Raw genomic sequence first — 22,315 nt, 5'->3', positions numbered from 1 at the left:
CAGTAGAAATTTGAAGACCAGAGGCTGAAGTAGATCCCAAAGGAACAAGCTAGTAGAGCTTCCAAAAAGGCAGTCTGGATGCACAAGTATGATTACTATTTAATTTGAAAGTTACTTAAAATAATTAGCCAATGCAGTCTGGTTTTCAGTCTAATTGCTGTATATGTGAATCTCAATCTCTAGTGTCAATGCAATGTAATGGCCTATTGAGATTCTCATCATATTGATAATGGTTTAATCAGAATTAGTTATTTTTAAAAAACCCCTCTGTGTACTACACTTATTTATTCACGGAACAGTGTTCTGAGATAGGTAAGTGAGGTCTGATTAAAAGCAGAGTGCTTATACACAGTTATTCAAGGTGCAGGGCTAAATTCCCTGATGACCCACGCAGAGAGAGCATTATTGATATGAAAAGAGTCCTATTCACCTCTTGCATAGTTGCTTACAGATCCTGCGGACTATTCCAAATAGACAAAATAAGGAGCGTGTTACTGCCTCGGTTTTGTAGATGGGAAACCGAAGCATGAGCTGTTCTGTAGGGTTTACCTGCTCTGATGGAAACTGTCTGTGACCAAGGCAGGAACTGAATCTAGCTCTTCTGCTGATGGCTTAGAGGAATCCCTTTCTATAGTGTGATGGCTAAATTTCATTTAAATTTAAAACATTGTGAGGTTCTTAATTTTTTTGTTTAGAAAGTACTACATGTAAATCAAGTACCAGCAAGCTTTTAGTGAGTACTAGGTACTAATTCTGAAGGCAGTGTTACATGCTCAGTAGATTTGCATTTCCTACTAGAGCAAATGGTTAAACAAAACTCAGTGAAACAAGCCCCAAAACCTTATCTGCCATTTGCTTTGGTTTGAGCTAGGGAGATAAAGCGTTTGTCTCCTTTATGTACTCAAACGTAGAAGAAAAATGTTTCTAGCTTTCCTTCAGTTCACACACTCATTGTATCCATCAGGCCTGTTGGCAGTATATTTGAATTTGGACTGTGGTGTTTCTTGTTTGAAAGATGAGGCTTCAGCCAAGCGTGTGTTCCCATAGCACCTCCAATGCTGAGCTACACAGCTCAGGAAAAGGCTCTGGATAGAGCATCCTGGAGGCCGACCCGTTACGATACTGCAGCACCTTTTTGGTGCAGCTCACAACAAAAAGAGGAGGAAGCACAGAGAATCATGCACCCCACTGTCCACATGCCCACATTCTCATTATCCCTGTTTCTCAGAGGATGGTCTGCTTTCATATGAGCATGTACATGGCATATTACAGCTCTCACATTGCAGATCTTGAGCCCAATGTTACTGATATCGCCAAAATGCAACTGATTTCAAAGATCATGCTAGAAATGACTGCAGAGCATTAAGTCTGAGTTTAGTGGCTGTAACTGTGGGATGGAAAGGGATGTACACCCAGCTCCAAACAAAAGCAAAGAAAAGGACCTATGCAGGAAAAAGAATTCTGATATTTTATCTATTTCATACTGTAGTTGGCCAGTGTCATTTCCTGCCTAAGAGCAACTTTCTTCCTGGATCCAGGGCCTAAATCTACAATTTGCCATGTTTTATGTACCTACCTTATAGTATAATTAATCTATTTTCATTACTTTGCAAGGTGATGGATGTTACTGCTCGACTACAGGCAACGACCAAGGAAGTAAGAAGCAGCGACAGCAGGTAAAGTGTCCCTTGGAGATGTGGCCCATCTGTTGCCTTAAATAACTGTAGTCTGATAATGTTTTTAATTTCTGAACCCACAACCTGACAGCAAAGGGTCTGGACTGAATGTTCATGATCTGAAAGAGACATGTATCCTTCCTTTTATGTATCAGTTAACTTAAACATATGTTCTATGTGATATGAGGCATCTGATATCCCATAGCTCATTAGGTATAAGTAACTTTGTGGGTCATCTGTGGGTAGGATTTTTTTATATTGTGATCCCTGAGAATACCCACTGGAATGAGTGGAAAATTCCCACAACTTTCCATAGGAGGGAGCCACAGTGGATTGCAGCCGCTTGGTAAGTGGAGAGCAGCCAGCCACCATTCTCAGAAATGATGGGAAAGAGAGCATTGTTCACAGTCAACAAAGTAGAACACCTATTATGACAAGTGTTAAAGGTTAATGTGAGGAGTGGATTGTGCACCAGGCTTATTAGTCTTAAGCGTGAGATTAACACCTTGGAAATAGCACAGGCACTTGGTGTATCTGCACCAGGATAGGGGCAGGGCTGTGGCGATCCTGCGAGGACTGGAGCCCAAGTCTATCATAAAAATGAAAAAAGGAGCTAGTGGACAAGCTTAGTGCACTTAGTGCACCTTAAAAAGGTGTTGAGGGAGGGAGTCTAGAAAGGAAAAGAGCATCAAGATGTGACTCTCATTACCTTCAAGGTTACCTGATCTTTCTAAGAGCTTCTTTCAAGGTAACATACTTGTGTTTAAAGTTTAGCTAGCTTCTCAGCTAGTCTTGCTCTACAAAAAGCAGAGAATATATTTTTTATATAGAAAAGAGAGAGAGCATATGGGAGTGTGTCTGGAAATGCCAGAGTATCTGTGCATGTGTGTGCCTTTGTGCATCAAGAATGCTTTTTAAACAGCTTTTGTAAGTTAAAACAGTATTTATCCTAGACCAAGATATCAGAATAATGCTGATAATGTGCTTCCAGCTTTTTTTAAAAAAACAGAAAGGTGATTAAAGGCATGCCTGGGATCCCAACAGTGGTATCATTGGATGCACACTGACAGGCAGCTAAAGTATGTCAAGCATTTGGGGGGGTGGGGGGGAGAGGAGCAGAATTAGTACACGTTCCAGTCACATCTCCACCTCTGCTGCAATTAACCTTTCTTGATCCTTGTATCAGTCGGCAGGAAGGATCTATGGTCCCTCACTGCCAAGGACACCAGTTTATCTAGTCGCCTGCACTGCCCTTTAATCCAAGATCTTTTTACCATTGAACCTATTCCACTGAGAACCTCCCGCTACCTATCATTTCCTAGTGTACAAGACTATTCATCAAATCCTCAGTTGTGTCACTTTTGTCAGTTGTGATGGGTTTAAAATCAAAGTTTAGCCCTGAAACTCTTTCTCCGTGAGGGGGAAGTTTATTTTTATTTAAATACCATTTAAATGAAAGAGACTATTAAATTAGGAGGAGTGGCAGATTTGGACCTATCTTGTCTAATATTTGAAAAAAGTTTTTGAAATTGCATCAAGTAATGAAAAAGGACAGCTATTAACATAAGCAAATATTACCTTATAGGACAGAATTTCCAGAGAAAACTGGAGTCAAACAGGCTTCAGAATCAAGCCCACTATTTGAAACAAAAATTGTGTGGTTTGAGCCAGCAAGCCAAAGCTGTGAATCTGAATGTCCTCATTTGTTAGGTCTTCCCACTCTTTTTGTACTTACAGTGGATAGTAGCTGAAAAAATCATCCCTTAAGGTTTAGAGGAAGAGAACTCGCCTCTTGAGGGTGTCTCTAAAAGAAGGAGCAAATTGCTGCGATCAAACATAGAACAACATGGCAAGATCCATGTGCAAGAAGAAAAGAGGCAACATCTCAGGAAAGGGAAATTACGTGCTCAGTTTGAATCAAGGTGCCTAATTTTAGATACTTAGATTTGAAACTATTGGTGATAGAGGAGGGTGAGCTGGGTTTACAAGGTTACTTGTTTAAAAAAAGTGGCCATCTTGGTCAAAGAGCACACCAGATTTTCCAAGGCACAGAATTCAATCCTGAAAGTATATATTTACTTTCTACTTGACCTAAAAACTCAGTGTAGTTTTGATTGACCACTAGATGGCAAATCATTACAGCAATCTCAACAATTGTGTTTTAATTGCAATTCTGAGTCCAAGGTTATTTTTAAGGAGTGAGATCTTGCTGTCATTGGGCTAGTAAAAACACTGATCAGGTACAAACCATAACTCAAAAATAAAATGAAATGAATCCCTGTCAACCTGAGACCTGTTACTCAGGAAGTAAAAGCTGAGTCAGGATGCAGAAGATTAGAATTCTTTCTTTCAGGTTTCCATACCTCTGAGATATTTGTTTTCAATAATTGAAGCTCTATCGATCCCTTAATATTTGCAATTTCTTCACTGTAATATATATATTTATTTTCTCGCTTTATGCAATAAGGCACTGCATTCACATAGTGTGTATTAATCGAAGATTTCAAAATGTTCTAGAAATATGTGCAGTGAAGATTCACAAGATGATCTAATATAAATGAGTGAAATCATTTCTGTTTCAGAAAAGGGATGCAGCAAAGGATGAAAAGTAAATCTGACAAACATGAATCACACACCGATCACGAGCACAGGTAAGATGGGAAGACCCAACACTCTTGTTTGTTAGCTGGGTGAAACCTAACCAACCTCATCATGCCAACTCTCTCTGCCTCTGCCCAGTCTTGCTCAGCCACACTTCTCCCTAAGGGATAAATAGCCCACAGAGGAGTTCTGCTCTCTAGGTCAGTTGTTTGGGGCAGAGGGGCTGGCTGAGGATTTGTACTGGTTGTAGCCAGGTCTCCATGCCCTGCAGGCAGGTCCTTCTGTCCTTAGGATTTGTCATGGCCACATCCTCTGCTGGCTTTAGCATCTGTCTCTTCCTATTCTGCAGTTTCTTTCCTTTGCTCTTTCTCTCAGCTCGGTAGGAGGCAGCCAGCCTCATGTGTGTCTGCAATTCCTGTTTCATTTAGTTTTCCGAGGGTGCTTATACAGAAAGGAAGGTGATTCAGACCCAAAGAGTTGGGTCTTCAAGTTGCTCCAGCCATTTCTTGACAGATGGAAAGGCAGATGTAGGATAGAGTAGACCCTGCTGTGGCTGTGCTCAGATTGAAAAAAGCATTCTTTAAAAATCGTTTTGTAATTCCTGGTACTAGGATGAGAGCTGATATGAGGATATAAAGGAGGAAAGAGGGGTGAAGCAATACAATGAGTTATTTTGAGGAGGTTCTTGTAGTTTAGGCAGCTTCTAGGATAGCCCGGACTGTAAAGGTAGTTAAGGCCTTCATCTTTCTGCAGGCTGTAAATCTTGCCCAGCAGTTCCCAGGTAGGACACAGAGCCCCTGCACCCACCCAGTACTGTGGCAGTCACCAGCCATTCCAGCTGCAGTGCAGTTTCCCTCTTCTCTTGCTGCACTGACACCATTATACGGATGGTCACATAGGGCCGAGGTATCCTCCTTAGGCATTTAAAAATTTGCTAAACTTGAGACAAAAGGACGTTAAGGCTTGAGGCCGTAGTGGTAGCCAATAACCTTTTCCATCCCCTGTGACAGGGGATAGGGGCCGTTTTCACCTAAAGCTCCCTGATTCAGAAAATTGCCTCGAGCATGTTGGGAGGTGTTTGACAGCAACACATTAAGTGATGTCCCTGGGTGCAATACACTGAGAGCTGAGCCAGGGCACTCTGCCACTCGTCCCAGATAAGTCGAGCTCTTTAACACCAGGGACTGTGAGGGGCTTGTTCCATGCTCTCAATGAGATAAGCTGCCATCCGCGCTTCACAAGACACTCCTATCTGCCAAGCCACTCTGAGAAAAACTGGGAGATGTGCAGCATGATTTCAAGCACATTACATAGTCTCCTGAGCTACAATTTTAAATGTGGTGGTCTTGCTAATTAAAAGAGAGGAACCACCAGAGGTGTGGGATCCTTCAGATAGAGGACCGTTTACAAATAGCTCATAGCTGTTAAACAGATGTGAGCTAGATAACTACAACACAACATGAATAATGATAGAAATTGTAGTACTGGAGTCTAAAAAGTGGGAGAGTCATTAAAAATTCTCCAATTAGAATGTATTTTCAAGCTCCTGAACCTCACAAGTGTTAACACAGTACAAGGGTACCTGCGGGAAAGAGAGAGAGAGGTCTTTATCTGCATACGCTGCCACAAAAAATCATCTCGAACTGATGTCACAGCTAATCAGAAGACAACCTGTTGAGTATCAGTGAGAGAAGTTTCCTGGCTGTACAGATATTTTACCTAGAGTTGTTACTGAGGGACTCTCATTTTCCATGCACATTGTGGTTTTTAAAAGCTCTTAAGGTATAGTCGCATTTTTGGTATGTTATTCAAATTTGGAGATGAATTAGCCGTTCAGTTTGATGTTGCTCTTGGGTATCCATAAGGTTTTCCATGAAGGCAGGTGAGAAGAATTCAGCAGTTGCCTCATGAACTGAGGTGTTAACAGCACTTGATCGAATTCCTTAATAATGCTAACTAATATGTATGTAATCCTAACAAATAAAGCTGCTGAAGCCAGACCTTAAAATCAGAAGCAGACAAGCAAATCCCATGCAATTAAAACTGAGCTGGGCACAAGTTTTTCCCCTTTAGAAAAATAAACCAAATGGCAAAAATTAATTTTTATTAATATTTTTCTCTGAATTTTTTGAACTTTCACAGAAAATAATGAACATCTCTAAAATAGTTCCCCTCTGTCTCCAATGGTTTTGGCAATGGAAAACCATAAGTTTAAAGATTCTAGAGGCTTTTTTTAAAAAAAAAAAGGGAGGGGAAGGGTTGTTGCAATTTTTCAGCAAGTTCTAATGTAATTTTATAAGACAAGTAGAATATTGCTTTTTTCCCCTGTTTGGAATATAATCACTGACCCATTTCTTCTGCACTGGAAATAGTAAGCACACAAAAGTGAATTTCTTCATTCATTTGCTGATGAAAAGGACACACAAAGAGCACAACACCACATAATCTAGGAGGGCCAGACCATGTTCAGAATTTTTGCTGTGATCTAAGCCAGAATTAATCCAAACTTCTATACAATTTCCTCACAAAGGATAGAAAAGACAAAATCTGATGTTAACCTGCCTGATAAACATAACTAAGAACAGCTGCTACCAGTCCTAATTTATCCAGTATAATTATAATCATCAAGTTACAGAAACTCAGATGTAATACATTTTAATTCTTTGGTTTTAAAGGTTTTATTTAAACAGGATTTTTACTGAATCACTCTCTCCTACTGTTACACACAATTTACTTTCCTCATGTGATCTCAACCTTAACATCAAATAACCAGAATAAATATTAGACATGCTTGCCTAATTTTTCTTCTTCATGTTCTTATGAGGTGATTATGAGCCACTGGATTTGTAATTACCGTCTCACACTGAGACGTTGACTATTTTTGACGTAAAACGTTCCAGCTCTGCTTAAGTACTAAAGTAGTCAAATAATTTCAAGTTATTAATCAATGTTGTCAACAAAATAACTTCTGGTAAACAGAGCCTGTTTTCTTCCAACCGATTGTTTATGATTAAAAATCCATAGTTCTAAAAAACAAGGCCAGGATACATTTAGTAATTGTTCCCAAGAACTTTGTCCTTTTAGGGTTTTGGGAGTATTTTAAATGGAATTCTCATTAAGGCAGAGAATGGTATTCCTCAAACAGCCCACTTGGACACAGCTGACAAAGACGGAGGAATGATTTTGGAGATTTCTGTAAAGTTTTGTTCAGGAGTCTTGCTTTTGTCAGCGTCACTGAAGTTCAGTGACTTGCCCAAAGTTTAACACCCAAATGAATACCAAAGCTACGTAAAATAACTGGATGATGAGAGAAGGAATTTCAAAAATGTAGAATTAAAACTTTCTCTTGACCTTTTTCTGTTAAAATGTGTTGTGAAGCAAGTATGATAAAAAGCTGGCAGAGTTAAAACTCCTGGTATTATTAAACAGCATGCCTACTCTGCTGTTAATTAGTGCTACAGTACAATCACTTTCTGTGTGAAGATCTCAAATATTAATTGATTTATTTTCTACGATGTCACACCTTGTTAGACTGAATTAGTGAATTTTGTGACCTTTACAGCTACTAAATTTTAAATGAGCTTTGTATATTAGTAAGGATGTCTATTTGTGCATGGAGGCATATAGCCACATAGCAGGGTTGCAGGCAAATCGATAGATTTTTTTGAGACAGCTCCCATCGAATAAATGACAAGTGCAGATATTTAGCCTAATGCTCCTGGAAATACTTGTGCTAAATGTAAGCACTTTGTTAGCCTATGTTGCTGCATTTTGAGGACTACCAGGAAAAAGGAAAGATTGAATGCTAGAATTTACAGAAGCAGATGCAATAGCAAGAGCCTGCTTTGTCTTTCTCACATAAGGATCAAAGAATTCGTCTGCATGTCGTTCTTTCACAATGAGACTGATGTATGTACTCGAGCGGCTAATAGCACAAATTTCCTGATAAATATAAGGAGAGCCCAGTCAGGCTAGAAAAATGGCAGCTCTTCCAAATAACTGTCCGGGCAATGAGCCCACAGGGAGCTGGGACTCACAGTAACAACGAGGACACGTGTTTGCAGTGAATTTGCTGCATGTGACTGACAGAATACTTTCCAGGAAGGCAATGTCCAGCTATTGCTAGCCCTGTGCTTTCTGTTTCAGTTGCTCAGGCTTTGTGCTGGCTTGAAGATCTCTGCTTATCGTTATTTATCTATACTGCAGCATGACCAATGACCCACAGCTGAGACCAGGTCTCTATTGCCCTAGTGCAAATGCACAGTGATGGACTCCCTTCCTAGAGACTTTGCCACCTCAGCAGGAAAAAGTGGGTAGAGGAAAGGGAATTGCCAGTAATCACGCAGGTAGTTTCTCTGCCCTTTTCATTAGTACTTCCCCCATTCTTTTTTCACTTGCCTGGAAATAGCTGATGGATAAGATGTGCCACTGGCTTCCCATATAAAGCTATTGGTGCGCATTTCAGTGTTGTCTCCGAAGGCACACAGAGAGGCATAAGTAGTTCCCTGCCTGTATGGCTACAGAGAGACTTTCCTTCTTCTCCCTGCTTTTCTTTTTCTTGACCACTTTAGTTGTAATGCATTGCTACACTTCTCCCTCCCCACTCTTTCTTTAAATACCATCTTTTCAATTTCCAGTGACATCCGAAATTGGAACAGAGAGCTGCTGGGAACGGCCCATTTATGGAAAGGAAATCCAGAGCAACCATGAACCAAGGCATACAACAGTAAGGACTTAGGGAGATGCAGGAATGGAAACTAATTTTAGTTATTCCATTGCAAGCTCATCACACTGTCAGTGTCACACTCTTCTTTATCTCCCATATCACATCCAACAGTTACCTCATGCCACAGCCATCTTCTGACACAGACCATTGTGGGGCATTTTTGTAATAATTTCTTGCCTGTATTTTGGAAAACTTCAACTCATATGCTGTGATGGTCACTGCAACGCATTAGTTTACGTCACTCTCCTACTTCTCTGAAATGGCATCTGTGTCATCCTCATTAGAGCGCAGCCTTGAACCAAAATCCCTGTATTTATATAGCCTCAGATTTTGGAAAGGATTTAAAATTTGCCCAGTCTGAATTTAAAAAATGTCTGGACAAGATGCCTTCCTGTTAGTTCAGTCTGGATGTTGAGGTTTGATCAAAATGCTGTGATAGAGACGCATCTCATGGCAATACCTGTTAACACTGCAGCGTGAAAAATTGTGGGTTTTTTAGATTTATCTCTGACTTTTTAAGGGCTGATTAACAAGGCACCTTTTGCCTTGATATAATACGCATCCTGACTCAGAAAGCATGGCACATTCCTATTTTCCTATGAAAGGACATGCTTTTCTCCTTCATTAATCCTATCTTACTCATTGGCAAAAGCAGTCATTTGGCTGAGAGCGACAGCTCTCTGCATCCTATTGAAAAGACACTCAAGTTTGACATTAGGTTTTTCTCAAAGGCTTTAACATAGAAACAAAGGGTCAGTTGTGCTATGAGGAAAATCACTTGCAGAACCAGGATGGAAGAGGATATTTTCTTGTGGTGAAAGCTGGACATTATATTTTGAATTCCAGAAATCTCAGCACAATCATTGGCTCTGTTGTCGATATCCTGTATGACCTTGGACAAGTCATTTGATAAATTTCCTTGTTCTATGGAACAGGGATGTTTCCCTCTCCTATCCTGTGTCTCTCTTCTTTATGTACAGTGTAAGTTCTTAGGGGACAGGATGTATTTTTTACATATTGCACAAACATACATCTAACGGTGTTGCTGACAAATAACCACCAAGTTTAAATGAGAACTGTAATGCTCTCAGAGATCATAGGAAACTGCAAATGTCCAGGGCGTGTTTGGTTTCCTGTCTCTCCTGTACTAGATAAGGGGATTTAGAGTTGCAGCTAGAAGATCTGTAACAAAAATCTCAGAAAGCCCATACTGGGTGCAAATCCTTCCCATGTGAAATTTGACATGAAATGCTCTTACCTCCACATCCCAGCCATAGCTTTAACTCGGAGGGATATTGCTATTCATGTTTAAGCAGAGCAAGCAACGTTTTTATATTCTTCTCCTCTGTGAATATTTATTTGGATAAATTTTCTTCAAATATCTCTTTTCAAATATTTTCCCCCCAAAAGGAATCTCTGAGGAATATTTAGTTTTCAGCTTCTGTACTTAAACCAAGAACAATTCTATTTTTTCCTCTACTGAAACCTTAATCAATTTGAGTTTGCTTGGTGGTATTTTCTGAGATACTCTTTCAATAAAATGCATTAAAAAATTCTGAAGGAGAAAAAAATATAAAAAAGCTTAATATTTAATACCAATCTATTTTAAAATATTATTATAATTTCTTAAGATATGGACTACTGAGCCAAAATCCACCTGACTGAATTTACATATGGAGAAACTACATGTGAACTTATTATAACTAACTAGCCAACTTCCATTTTATTCACTGAGGAGCTGTTTATGTCCAAAAAGCCCAGGACAAGCAAACATTAGTCACTCTCTCCTGGAAAAGGTTTCACATCCCAGTCTGTTCTGAGTGTGTTAATGAGAACAGGTGTTCCTCCCTGAAGAAAATCAGACTAGAGAAGGGTGAGCATGCTTAAAAAACACTTCACATTCTTTCTCCCCACTTCCTCTTACCCAGAGGAGCATCACACCCTTTCAATCATTGTATATCGTCGACCTTGACACTTCGTAAAGCCCTGTTTCACTTTCTAGCCTTTCAGCACTGGGCTTGCTTCACACATTCCTGCTCAAACCCTTGCTCTTCTGCTGCCTCTTGACGGAAGAAGCCACGGAGGCATCGGCTCAGAGGAAGTTGTGGGGTGCCTGAGATTAGAGGCTATTTTGGAGCCACACAACCTTTGGGGCTGACCCTTTCGACAGCTGAACTGTTCCCTGGAGTTGCTGCATACCCTCAGCTACCGCTGGCATCAACTGCACACTCATGTGCATGCTTGATCTGCTCAGTGCCGTGGGTGGGAAAGACCCTCTTTTTACTCTCCGAGTGGCTTTTATTCATCCAGTTCTCACCAGGGCGTACAAATGGAGAGTGTCCAGCCTATAATGCCACCTCCACCAGAAGAACATTTTCGAACTTCGACAGGAAACAAAACAGGGCAAAACATGAACTAAACAATGTTGTACATGTGCTGAATGTTGCAGGATCAGTGCGGAAGCTCAGGTTCTCGTTAGCTACATTTTCCTGTGTGAATTCACTGAAGAAATAAACACAAACCTCTAGGAATGATGGCCCTTTCTACAACTCTGCCTGCCTGGTACATAATTTATTTCTAATGAAATGGTCTCATCATTTATGCTATAAGTTTGATAACAATTACACAGTAATGATTATTAATGTTCCTCCTCCAGCTAGCTCAGTTAATCTGTTTAGCATAGATTTCTTGAGGGCAGTTTCCTTTTCAGGGGAAGGCCAAACCTCTTCATTTCAGTGACATGAAATAAAGTCCTTCTGTTAAACATTTTAATTCAGCGAAAAATATTCATGTGTTAAATTCATCAGCTTATAAACTAAGGAAACAGGAAGCTGCTTTTATATCAGATATACTCTGTGGGTACTGCTCATCTGGCAAATCCCCAGCAAGGTCTAAATTGGATAAGCTAAGAAACGCAGCAAAAGCTAGTTTGCGTATAACACAGCAGGCTGCGTTGCCCTTTAAGTATGCTATTGTTCATGGAGTTATCAAAACAAGAACGGAAATGCAAAGAGAGCTGGAATGTCTGAGCAGTAATTGAGTTCCTAATGAGCCACTGAAGCAAGATGACATATTTGTGGGTTAGGAAATTTATGTCAGATCACTTTGTTCAGTTTTTACTTATGTATTTACGTCTGCAGGGTGTGAAATTACAGAATCATAGAAAATATGTCTGGACTTAGCAGAACTTAGAGAGGTCACTAGTCCAGCCTCTTCTCCAAGACAGCGTCAGCTCTGCTTATGTCACTGCCGGAGCAGTTAAAGTAATGCTGTTCAGTTTTGTCACCCAGCAAACTGAGGTTGCATAGCAGATTAAGTTTTAATTTATGTTAAAGAAGAGTGAACCTGGAGAAACTCCTCTGACTCTAGAATTGTTTATGTGATTAACATCGGAGTAACAAAGAGGAGAATTTGACTCAATGTGTGATTAAGGGCCAGATGCTGTCCTCCAAATAGCCAGCACACTCGTAGTGAGAGAGGGGATTCAACTAATAATCTCAGAGCAAACACTCTAAAACTTCCTTTTAAAATCAAAACCTTTACCTAAATCTCATAGCAAACCCAAAATCCTTGGAAGGAAGCCATGCAATACTCTACATCCCAGTGTTTACAAGCTCTGCAAGGCGTATCTGCATGCCTCTGCCTATGCGTTCAAGCCATTATTCCTGTTTGCCTGAGAAGGGAGAACAGCTATGAGCACTAAGGATAAGGCTGTGAAGCGCTGAGAAGTTTCGGCATCTGTTACCTTCCAGCAGGCAAGAGCTCTTACAAGGTGCTTACCACCTTAATTTTAAAAATATGTGCTTTTATATATGAAGTCCGTGCATTTCTGAGAATAATATTTAAGCATACAAATGACCTTTTAGAACTATTTCTGTAGGTACTATGCTCTTATTACAAAACTACTGCCTGCACAGCTGGCTGTGAGAAGCCATCCCAAAGACCTTGCTTTGGAGGAGCCAGTTATTATGCTGCATAAAAGAGTTAAGGCTGTGTGCCTTGCAGTCTTTTCTCCCCATTCTCAAGGTTAATTTCATTTCCCTATGGAAGTAAGGTCCTTAGTTCAGCATAGTGAGGTGATGAATCACCAACAAAAAGAAGATTGTGCTTTTCTTTTTAACTTAATGAACAGAAGTGACCTGGATTCAGCTCCAAAATTTCCCTAAGTTTTTCTGTGCTTAGCTCTGGAAAGCCACGGTAGTCACAGGATGAGTCTTTGATGAGGCTGCAGAGGATTTATAGATAAGCTTGCACAGATAACTGTGAAATCCCCACTGAGATCTAAATTAATCTTTCTAAGCTCAAATATCCACTTCCAATGTACTGTAGCAATAGCAGAGACCTTGATAATGGGTTTGGTTGGCTTTTATTGTCAAGTTCTCCATATTTAGAAGAAGAGGAGTTGAATGAAACAAGATAAAAAAGCTGTGCTGATGCCTGGCCCTGTGCATTAATACTACACATTATTTTCACAGAGATGTATTAATATTTGTGAAAAAAAATTCCAGTGTATAGAAAGAATGATTTTAAAACAGCCATGGCTGACTATTCATTCTAATGAAGTTAGCTGGAGCTGGAGCCATTTGTGCCAAGGATAGACTTGGTTATTGAAGAAGACAGAAAGTTATAGAGCTGTGGTAACAAAAAGCTGGATGTGCTTAGCCATAATGGAGAAGCAGAGTCCAGAAAACTCAGCAGATCTGCGGAGGTTTCCGCTTTGGGTTAAACTCTGTAGTGCTTGCTGAGAGAAACTCGATAGTGCTAATGAAAAGAAATTCCACTTTATTTTGAGTGCTGGACCACTGGGGCCAAGGAGCTGAGCTCCAGCCCTGTTGCCAAAACCAGGGCACTTTGAAAAGTCTATGAACAACCAGGAGGTTTTAAGAAGGCGATGTTATGTAAGAACTAGATTTTAAAAAATTTACTTTTTTTGCATGTGCATTTTGTTGAAATTTTCCCATTCTAACAGAAAAGTGCTGCTAAATAGTTTTAGCGTGTCTTTTTTGGAAAAAATATTCCCACATTACCCCCCTAATGCCTTTGAGCCATTTTAATTGATGTAAAGGTGAGTTGTGAATGAAAAGTAGTCTGCAGGCCTTTGTGTATTTTCAGTCATTTTTAGACAATCTGACTGGGGGCACTGTGACTAAATCAAGAATCACTGTTACCTGCCAAGTCAGATAAATAAGGTACAGAAGGAAATAAAGATTTTATGAACCATTTGCAAATACTGCAGTCCTCCCTCTGTCTCTGAGCATTTATATGGCATACAGCACTAAGCCTATTCCCATTGAGCTAGTGTTAATGTTCAGATCAGGAAGGAGTGCTTTGTAGCAAAAATAAACACGGCAAAAAATACTTATTACTTGCCCTTTATCACTAAATTCTGTGGTGCCAATGCAGGTGCATGGTGTCTGCACAAAAGGAATCTAGGCCCAGCTTTGAAAGCCGTGTTCTGCTTTTCCCTGAGTTATGCTCACTCTCTGTTCAAAAGGCTTTTTCCAGTGGAGCCCTGGCAAAGCACAGCTTCATAGTTGCAATGTGGGAGACCCTCCTCACCCAAATATCTTGAGCTCATCTGCTCCTCTGAGTCCAGGGCCTTGTGACCCCCAAAGTGTGGCAGTACCTGGAGCTCTTCTCATGTGCTACGTGCTGTACAACACAGAAGGATGGACTTTATCCCAAAGAGGTTTCTTTGTAAGTAAAATATAAACATTTAGCTCTACAATAGTTATACGAAGGGCAGCTTTGTTGCCTTAAAGGGGCTCTTCATTGCCCTTGGTGCAGAATTCATAGGTTTGGATAGAGGCTCTGTCGAATTTACATGCTAGCTTGAAATCTGCATGGCAAAAGGTTGGTCATACATGCCAGAGAAAGCCAGCTACCAGGAGGCAGAAAGAAAGGGCAATTCCTCTTGAGGAGAAACTTGTCCTATCTCCTAGTGTCCTAGCGCGGAATGTTTACAAAACGCTCATTAAGGGAAAGGGGATTGTGAGATAGCAACGAATCTGGTGAACAGCTTACACTACACAAGATAAGAGAGGCAAGGCAACCATAGAAGAGAGCAAGCCATATCCAATTACCGAGACCTGGTTTTGGGGAGGGGGAAGGGTGAAGAAAAAGGGAGGGGGCAGGGAGAGAGAGACGGGACAGATCACAAGTTTCAAGACAAGAGCTTCCAAACTTGTCATCTCTCTGTGACACAAGCCGCGTACAACCCAGGGGATAAAACCGCCACTTAGCCCACACGAGAGCTAAAGCTTGTTGAGTGTGGTTGGAGGTTAGAGTGAAGTCATGGATTCTGTAGTCCTCCAGCTGTGTGCCGTCCTCTCTCTCTTGGTTCACCTTGCCTCTTGCAGTCCCATCCTGAGCCTGGAGCACTCTTCCATGGAGGAAGGCATTCCTCTTTTCGACGAGGTCCTCTCCGAGCAGGATGGTGTTGATTTCAACACGCTGCTTCAGAATATGAAAAATGAGTTCCTGAAGACGTTGAACCTCTCTGACATTCCCCTGCACGAAACAGCCAAGGTGGACCCACCAGAGTACATGCTAGAGCTGTACAACAAGTTTGCCACCGATAGGACATCTATGCCATCTGCAAATATTATTAGGAGCTTCAAAAATGAAGGTAAGAAATGTACGTCTCTAGGAGAACCAAATCGAAAAGGGTACCCTTATAGGCAGCGTGAAAAAATATTTACCAGGTATGGAGCATGAACAGCACTAGGGGGAAAAAGGCCTTTCAGTAAAGAGGCTGTTGGAAATAGGCAGCTAACACTGTACCAATTTTACGCAGATCCCACCTTTTGTGAGATAGATCTTTTTTCCCTTGCTTTTGAGATTGTAAGGTTTTGGGGGAAGAAGATATTTCTTTTATGTCTGTACAGCACTAAGTATCATTTGGGTGTGTTTTTATTATCCCCGTAATCACACATACCATTTGCAATTAGCTGTTTGATTTTCAGATGGATACCTTAAGACGAATTTGAAATTAAGGGGCAAAATGTTTTCACATGCCGTTCAAAGGTGCAGTGTATGGCTTTCTATTAATATCCTTCCACTATTGATCCTCATGGGAACTGTAAAGTTTTCTTCCTTTGATGTCTGAGCGTACCCCAGCAAATATATAGAAATACATGAAGCTGAATTTGGATAAACTTCAGGTTTTACTTCGGAGGAGTAGAATATTTCCTATTAAAAAAATAAAAGAACTAAAAAAAGACCAATTGTGAGCTTAGGTGGTTCTTTCTATGTTTCGGCTTCAACCTTCTCCCTCAGTTTAATGAGGAAAAGATAACATTTCAGTGCTGACGTTCAAATGTTTTTGTGTCAGTACCTATTTGCAGCAATACAGGCTATATGTTAAAATGTTTTTCAGGTAATCATTTCCAAATCCCACATATTCCACTTTGCAAATACAAGTGCTTTGATTCTTTTTAACTACTCAGAGATACATGCAACTATTCAAATCGCTGTGGATCTTCTCTCATCCCTCATCAGTCTAATTAATGAAGTATAACACTGATTATTACTTTTTTCTGACATTCACAAATTCAAGATGACAAACTATCAGGAGAAAGCTTTGTGCAAGTCATTTCAGTTTGGCAATGCAGTGAGGTGCCAGGAGAGGATCCAGCAGTGCTGGTCTTCTCTGCATTTCTGCCAGGCCTGGGCACTCTTTACCAGCAACATGTTTCTGGTTTGATGAGGTACTGCCTTGCAGTTTAAATCTTCTTTACATATTCTTTTTCTGCATTGTGGTAATATGACATTAAATTTATTGAAGGAGTGATAGCAAACCAGTTACACCTGCTGGTGAACTGTTACTCATCTGAACAGTCTTGCCTGTAACTGATCATCAGCATAAACGAAGAAATACGCAGATACAAGCATTGTTCTTTTCTCCTGTTTCCACTATTCAAGAGAAATAAGTCAAATAAAATTTGGCAAGTACAGTATGCTAAAGAACAAAGTGCAGTGTGATTTACTGAGGTAAATCTGAAACCGTTTCACTGTCAAGACTGAAATGGTTCCAGGTTTACAGCATTGAAAATGGTACAGACTGACCTATGATGAGTAACACATGCAGCAATTCATGATTCTATGTCTTTCTGTAAACATGATGGAGATATTCCATAGCTTTTTCATGGCTGCAGAAGTTCTGCACCAGATAGAGTAAACTTGGTGTAACTTTCTGTCATTTCTGTGTTTTTCTCACTTCTAATCCAAAACAGCAGATGCAAGGTGAGACTTCTTATGTTAACACATCACCTTCATAAATGCATATAGTTACAGGGACTATTGCACTTAATGCTTTTTATCTGTCTTGAAAGTCCATGAAGCTAAGAACCGTTCATTTCATGCACAAAGAGTTTTTTTATAGAGAAAGTGAATTACTTTCAATTATCAGGGCACGAGGAACAGATCATATCATGAAGTTTTTTTTCAGCTGCTTATTGGAAATTGGCAGTAACTGTTCTTTCATTATTATTCACTAAATCCTTTATTAACTTTGTTATTACTGTAATGAGATTATAGAAATATAACATGCTTCATGGCTCAAAGTAGCCAGTTGTTTTAACCCCTGGAGCATAGTGTCTCTATTGCAAATGGGACTGTAATATCCTACCATTTCTTAAAACTTGAATAAAGGTCTTAAGCTAAACTTCTCTTTTCGTATGGACTCCAGATCACCTTTCCTGACCTGTCAGGGGTGGACTAGTAGCTGTAACGGATATTTCACTCTATGAGTTTCCTAGCTAAAGAGGAAAGCCACATCCTAACTTATAAATGAACACTTCTAGCTCCTTGCTAGCGCTCACCCAGCTTCTTACAGATGGTGTGGCCTTCCCCTCCCTCCTTGTGAATTACTTGTGCTCGCCTTCTAGATGGTCAGGTGGCATTTCTCCACCCTGTCATCATCTGTAATGACTGCAGACTTGCTTTAGCATACTGAGGGTTAGGAAATCGTGAAGGTTTCTTCTGCTTGAGAGGTTATGGCTGAAGCACTCCTGTGCTTGAGTAGCACTGCCTTTTAGCCTGCAGTCTACTCCTGTCCTGGAGCATATTCAGTTCCCACCTGGTTTTTTGTTTATGAACGGGTGGAGATGCAAACAGGAAAAAAAACAGGCAGATGCCTCAAAGCATGTGTCAGTAGGACAGCCCATGTGCTTGCTTAAGTGCACTGATGGAGTACAAGCAATACTTGCAGCATTATCAGTGTCATTTTTCTACAAACTTATCAAAATTGGAGAAGTCAGAGATGAAGATAGTAATAGATCCCAAGCCATTTGCCCCCTCAGGCCTTGCATAAATGTCACCCATAGTCTGTATGTCCTAGTCTGTCTTCTGAACTATGAGTGACAGCACAGTAATCCATCAACAAAAGCACAGTCATTATTAGCTAAGATGCCTGTATTGCGTGAAGAAATACATATTGCCCATGCATAAACAAACAATGCAGATACGACAGACAGACTGACTGACAAGCAGATATTATGTGCTTCTTATGTGTTTTATTAACTAAAGCTGCCAAAAGTGTCTGACTGAATACAGCTGTTTGTCTTAGTTCACCTCAAACCCATTGAGTCTGCAGCAGGATTTCTGTTGATTGTCAGGTTTTAGATCGGGTGATCGCTGCCTGCTCCTCCTAACAAGGAGCCTTTACATCTTCCCAAGCAATTTTTCCTCTCCTAGTGTCTGGCCCTTTCAGTTGCTGATGATGTTTGAGCAGAAGGAAACACTTGCTAGCACAGAAATGAAAAGCAGACACAAATACAGCCTGCTCTTCCTGTGTACACAGCTTATATGTCATCTGACTGTCTCTCATGTTCACTCTAGTGCCGTGTAGTTCTTCTCCTCCTCTCCTGTACTAACATTTTCTCCTATTTGTTAAACAGTTGTGCTGTGCAGCAATGTAGAAGTGATTTAATTTCAGTATTTGGCAAAGCATTTTTAACATGCAGTCCTACCAGGTGTCAAGTAGCCATGGTGATAGAAAGAGAATCTATAAATCCAGGTTTACTGACTTTATCATGGATGGGATCTCACCATCCTTAGACATCTAGAATAAAGTAGGGCTTTTATTGATCATCCAAGCATGGTTTTGGGAAACAATGCAAAACCACTCTCCTGGAATTGTTCCACTGAAACCAAAGGAATGCAAAACATGTCAGATGTGCTGGATGTATTGACCCTTCTGAAATATTTGATCTTTGTCATTTCCAGACTTGGCCTCCCACCCTATTGGTGTTGTAGGAATTCGGAAATACCCTCTTCTATTCAATGTATCCATCCCTCACCATGAAGAAATCACCATGGCGGAGCTGAGGCTCTACACCTTGGTGGAGCGGGACCGAATGCTCTACGATGGGCTTGACCGGAAGGTCACCATTTTTGAAGTGCTGGGAAATGACCACGTGGGAGTAGGAGAAGAGAGAAAGACAGTGGCGCTCGCATCTAGGCAGATCTATGGCAAAAACAGCGAGTGGGAAACCTTCGAGGTCACCGAAGCCATCAGGCGCTGGCGAACGGCAGGCCTGACCACACACCGGCTGGAAGTTCATATAGAGAGCAGGGAAGGGGAGGAGCAGAACGGAGAGGGGAAACTCGACATCGACATCAACTCTGAGGCCAAGCACGTGCCCCTGTTGATTGTGTTCTCCGATGACCAAAGCAATGACAAGAAAGAGGAGAAGCAAGAACTGGATGAAATGATAGACCATGAGCAGCTCCTGGACTTGGAGAACCTGGAGGTTGGCAACTTCCACAACCGGCCAGGCGAGGAGGCACTGCTCCAGATGCGCTCCAACATCATTTATGACTCTACTGCCCGAATCCGGAGGAATGCGAAAGGCAACTACTGCAAAAAAACACCGCTCTACATAGATTTCAAGGAGATTGGCTGGGATTCCTGGATCATCGCCCCAGCAGGATACGAAGCCTATGAGTGCCACGGAGTGTGCGCCTACCCCTTAACAGAGCATGTCACACCAACAAAACATGCCATTGTCCAGACTTTGGTTCACCTGAAGAATCCCCAGAAAGCCTCAAAGGCCTGCTGCGTGCCCACCAAGCTCGATCCCATCTCTATTCTCTACTTAGATGCAGGGGTTGTCACCTACAAGTTCAAATACGAGGGCATGGTGGTATCAGAGTGTGGCTGCAGATAGTAGGAATGCATGCACAGGGGAGTGCACAGGGGAAGTATTTAATGATTCAGTCTGTAAATTTGTACATTTTGGATTTCCTATTTAATGAGGTTATTTAATGAGGCATGTACAGATAATTGTATGTTTCCTGTCACGGGGAATGGGCAAGTCGTATGACTGTAGGGAATGTATATTTTGTTCCATTGCTTGCTTCTTGCTCTTCTTTCTTGTCCAAATTGTGACTGAGTCTCTCTTCATATCAGGGCACAGACCAGATCACTGGATTGTTTTCGGGGCTCTTCATGCCAAAAAGGGGCAGATTCAAATTCATAAAAATAAGGCCACACACTCTTGTACTTTTTAAATGTTAATTGGCATCTAGGTATTTCCAGAGCTATCAAAGCTAAGTGAATTATGAGTGATGCATACCTAGATTGTTTAGCTGTTGCGTAGAATCTATCAAAATCTTTACATGCCCAGCTGCCTTTGAAAAATGATCTCTCTACATCTTAAGTCCTGATAAGTCTCAGGCTCCTAAATCACTGAGGCACAACACATTGTTAGGTTTTTTATTTTATTCTTTCTTTAATCTTTCCCAGTCTTTCTTAAAGCTGTAAGACATCCTGTCAGGGATGTTTTGGCATCCAGAGGGTAGAAGGGCTCTATTTCCCTTCCCATCTTGCGGTGGGCCCATGAGCAATGCCAGGCTTGTGCAGAGCTCTGACAGGCAATGGCAAGAAATGCCCCTCGTGCATGCTTATTGCAAAAGCACCCTGCATAAAGCAGCACTGGATTTGTCCTGTTAGCCATGTGTTGTCTCTCAAGGCCCAGAGCTTTAGGTGGTGTAAATCAGTGCATTAACTCTCTCCAGTCCTTGAAACTGTGCCAGTTTGTACCAGCTAAGAAACTTGTTCGCCCAGCCAGTCCAGTAAGTTACGTACAATACATCTCTGTAATCCAGCTCAAACGGCAAAGTAATACTGCATGTAGTCTGCATAGAGCTAGACAGAAAAGGAAACCCCTTCGTGCCAGCTAGATAGAGAGGATCTTTCCTTTATGTATGTGCTCAAGTTGTCAATTCATGAAGATATTGCCCCCCCACTTAAACTATATATGATGGAGTCACATGCCATGTTTCCGCCACTCTTCTGCAACAAATCATGGTGATAAGAAGGTGTCAGAGCTGAGAAACAATAGACCCGTCACTTTATTTATACTAAGCTGCAAATTTGTCAGATTCTTGGGAAAGTGTAAGTGACATTGACTCTTTTAGCCTGTAGCAGAGCCTACTGTACTGTCCCTGCATTTGTTTTAACTTTTAAGGGAAAGTTATCTTCACTGGAAGTGCTAAGGATCTTTGAAAGAATCCCTCTAGCACTTCATGGGAATGAACACAAAAGACTTTATCAAGCACTAACTAAAGCCAGTTTCACCTGTTTTTCACACATATTCTTCTGTGCTTCCCATAATTTATTGATCTATTTATTGACCGCCTGCCTTTGTAATATAGTGTAGAATACAGAATGTTTTATTTTTGTGCTTGTATGTAATCCCACTTGGATAAAACCTTGCACCAATCCTATTTTACACAGAATTTCTCTGTTGAGTTGTGCTGCACAGAGATTGGGTTGTTGATTTTTTTTTCCATGCTAAATGTTTGTAAATACTGTATACCACAGTTATCTCTCTTGCTTACAACCTGTTCACTGCAGTGATTTAAATAGCATTCTGGAACACACATGGTCTTGTCCAATATTTAACTACTCTTGCAGGGCTATCATTTCTTTAAGTGGTCGGTTGTGTAGTTTATTGTAGAGTTATGCAGTCTCCACTCGGGCTGTGTGTTTCCAGATAGCGGGCTGTGCCACGGGACTGTATTGCTTTATGCCTGCTAAGGATCTTGCCCGTGAGTGACTGACACTGCTCACAGACCTTTCCCCTGAGCTACGCTGCAATCTTAGTCTGCGATTAATGGCAGGTTAAAAGAATTCATAAGAGGTGTGATATTTTGCTCTGCTGACATGAACTGCTGTAGCCAACGGCTGAAGTGTCACCACATAGATCCTTTCAAACTATCTGCTCTTCTTATGAAGCTATTTGCCAAGACAAACCATTCACCTTGTTAGGAGTGATAATCCAGCATTAGGGAGATAATCCACCAT

At 40.9% G+C, this 22,315-nt stretch overlaps 1 protein-coding gene and 1 long non-coding RNA gene across 2 annotated transcripts; both read left to right on the top strand.

Annotated features, from left to right (window-relative positions):
• Nucleotides 1–1,614: 1,614 nt before the first annotated feature.
• On the top strand, nt 1,615–11,178 carry LOC135323684 (uncharacterized). The gene is made up of 4 exons (XR_010385164.1): nt 1,615–1,676; nt 4,259–4,327; nt 8,915–9,003; nt 11,006–11,178. It is a non-coding gene; the product is annotated as an uncharacterized LOC135323684 (long non-coding RNA).
• Nucleotides 11,179–15,239: 4,061 nt separating this feature from the next.
• Nucleotides 15,240–22,088, top strand: BMP10 (bone morphogenetic protein 10). The gene is made up of 2 exons (XM_026111496.2): nt 15,240–15,631; nt 19,231–22,088. The coding sequence occupies exons 1-2, from the start codon at nt 15,298–15,300 to the stop codon at nt 20,172–20,174; spliced, it is 1,278 nt and encodes a 425-aa protein (XP_025967281.1). The 5' UTR covers nt 15,240–15,297; the 3' UTR covers nt 20,175–22,088.
• Nucleotides 22,089–22,315: the final 227 nt, after the last annotated feature.

Source organism: Dromaius novaehollandiae, chromosome 26 (genome assembly GCF_036370855.1).
Source record: "Dromaius novaehollandiae isolate bDroNov1 chromosome 26, bDroNov1.hap1, whole genome shotgun sequence".
In the NCBI taxonomy this organism is placed as follows: domain Eukaryota; kingdom Metazoa; phylum Chordata; class Aves; order Casuariiformes; family Dromaiidae; genus Dromaius; species Dromaius novaehollandiae.
The sequence above is the reverse complement of the archived record's forward strand: the minus strand, read 5'-3'. Positions and strand labels throughout refer to the sequence as shown.

What these genes read in the sequence shown, in the direction of transcription:
- BMP10 (XM_026111496.2), top strand. Translation starts at nt 15,298, where the DNA reads ATGGATTCTGTAGTCCTCCAGCTGTGTGCCGTCCTCTCTCTCTTGGTT. An exon ending in TAGGAGCTTCAAAAATGAAG is followed by an intron (nt 15,632 to 19,230) that starts GTAAGAAATGTA and finishes TGTCATTTCCAG; the next exon opens with ACTTGGCCTCCCACCCTATT.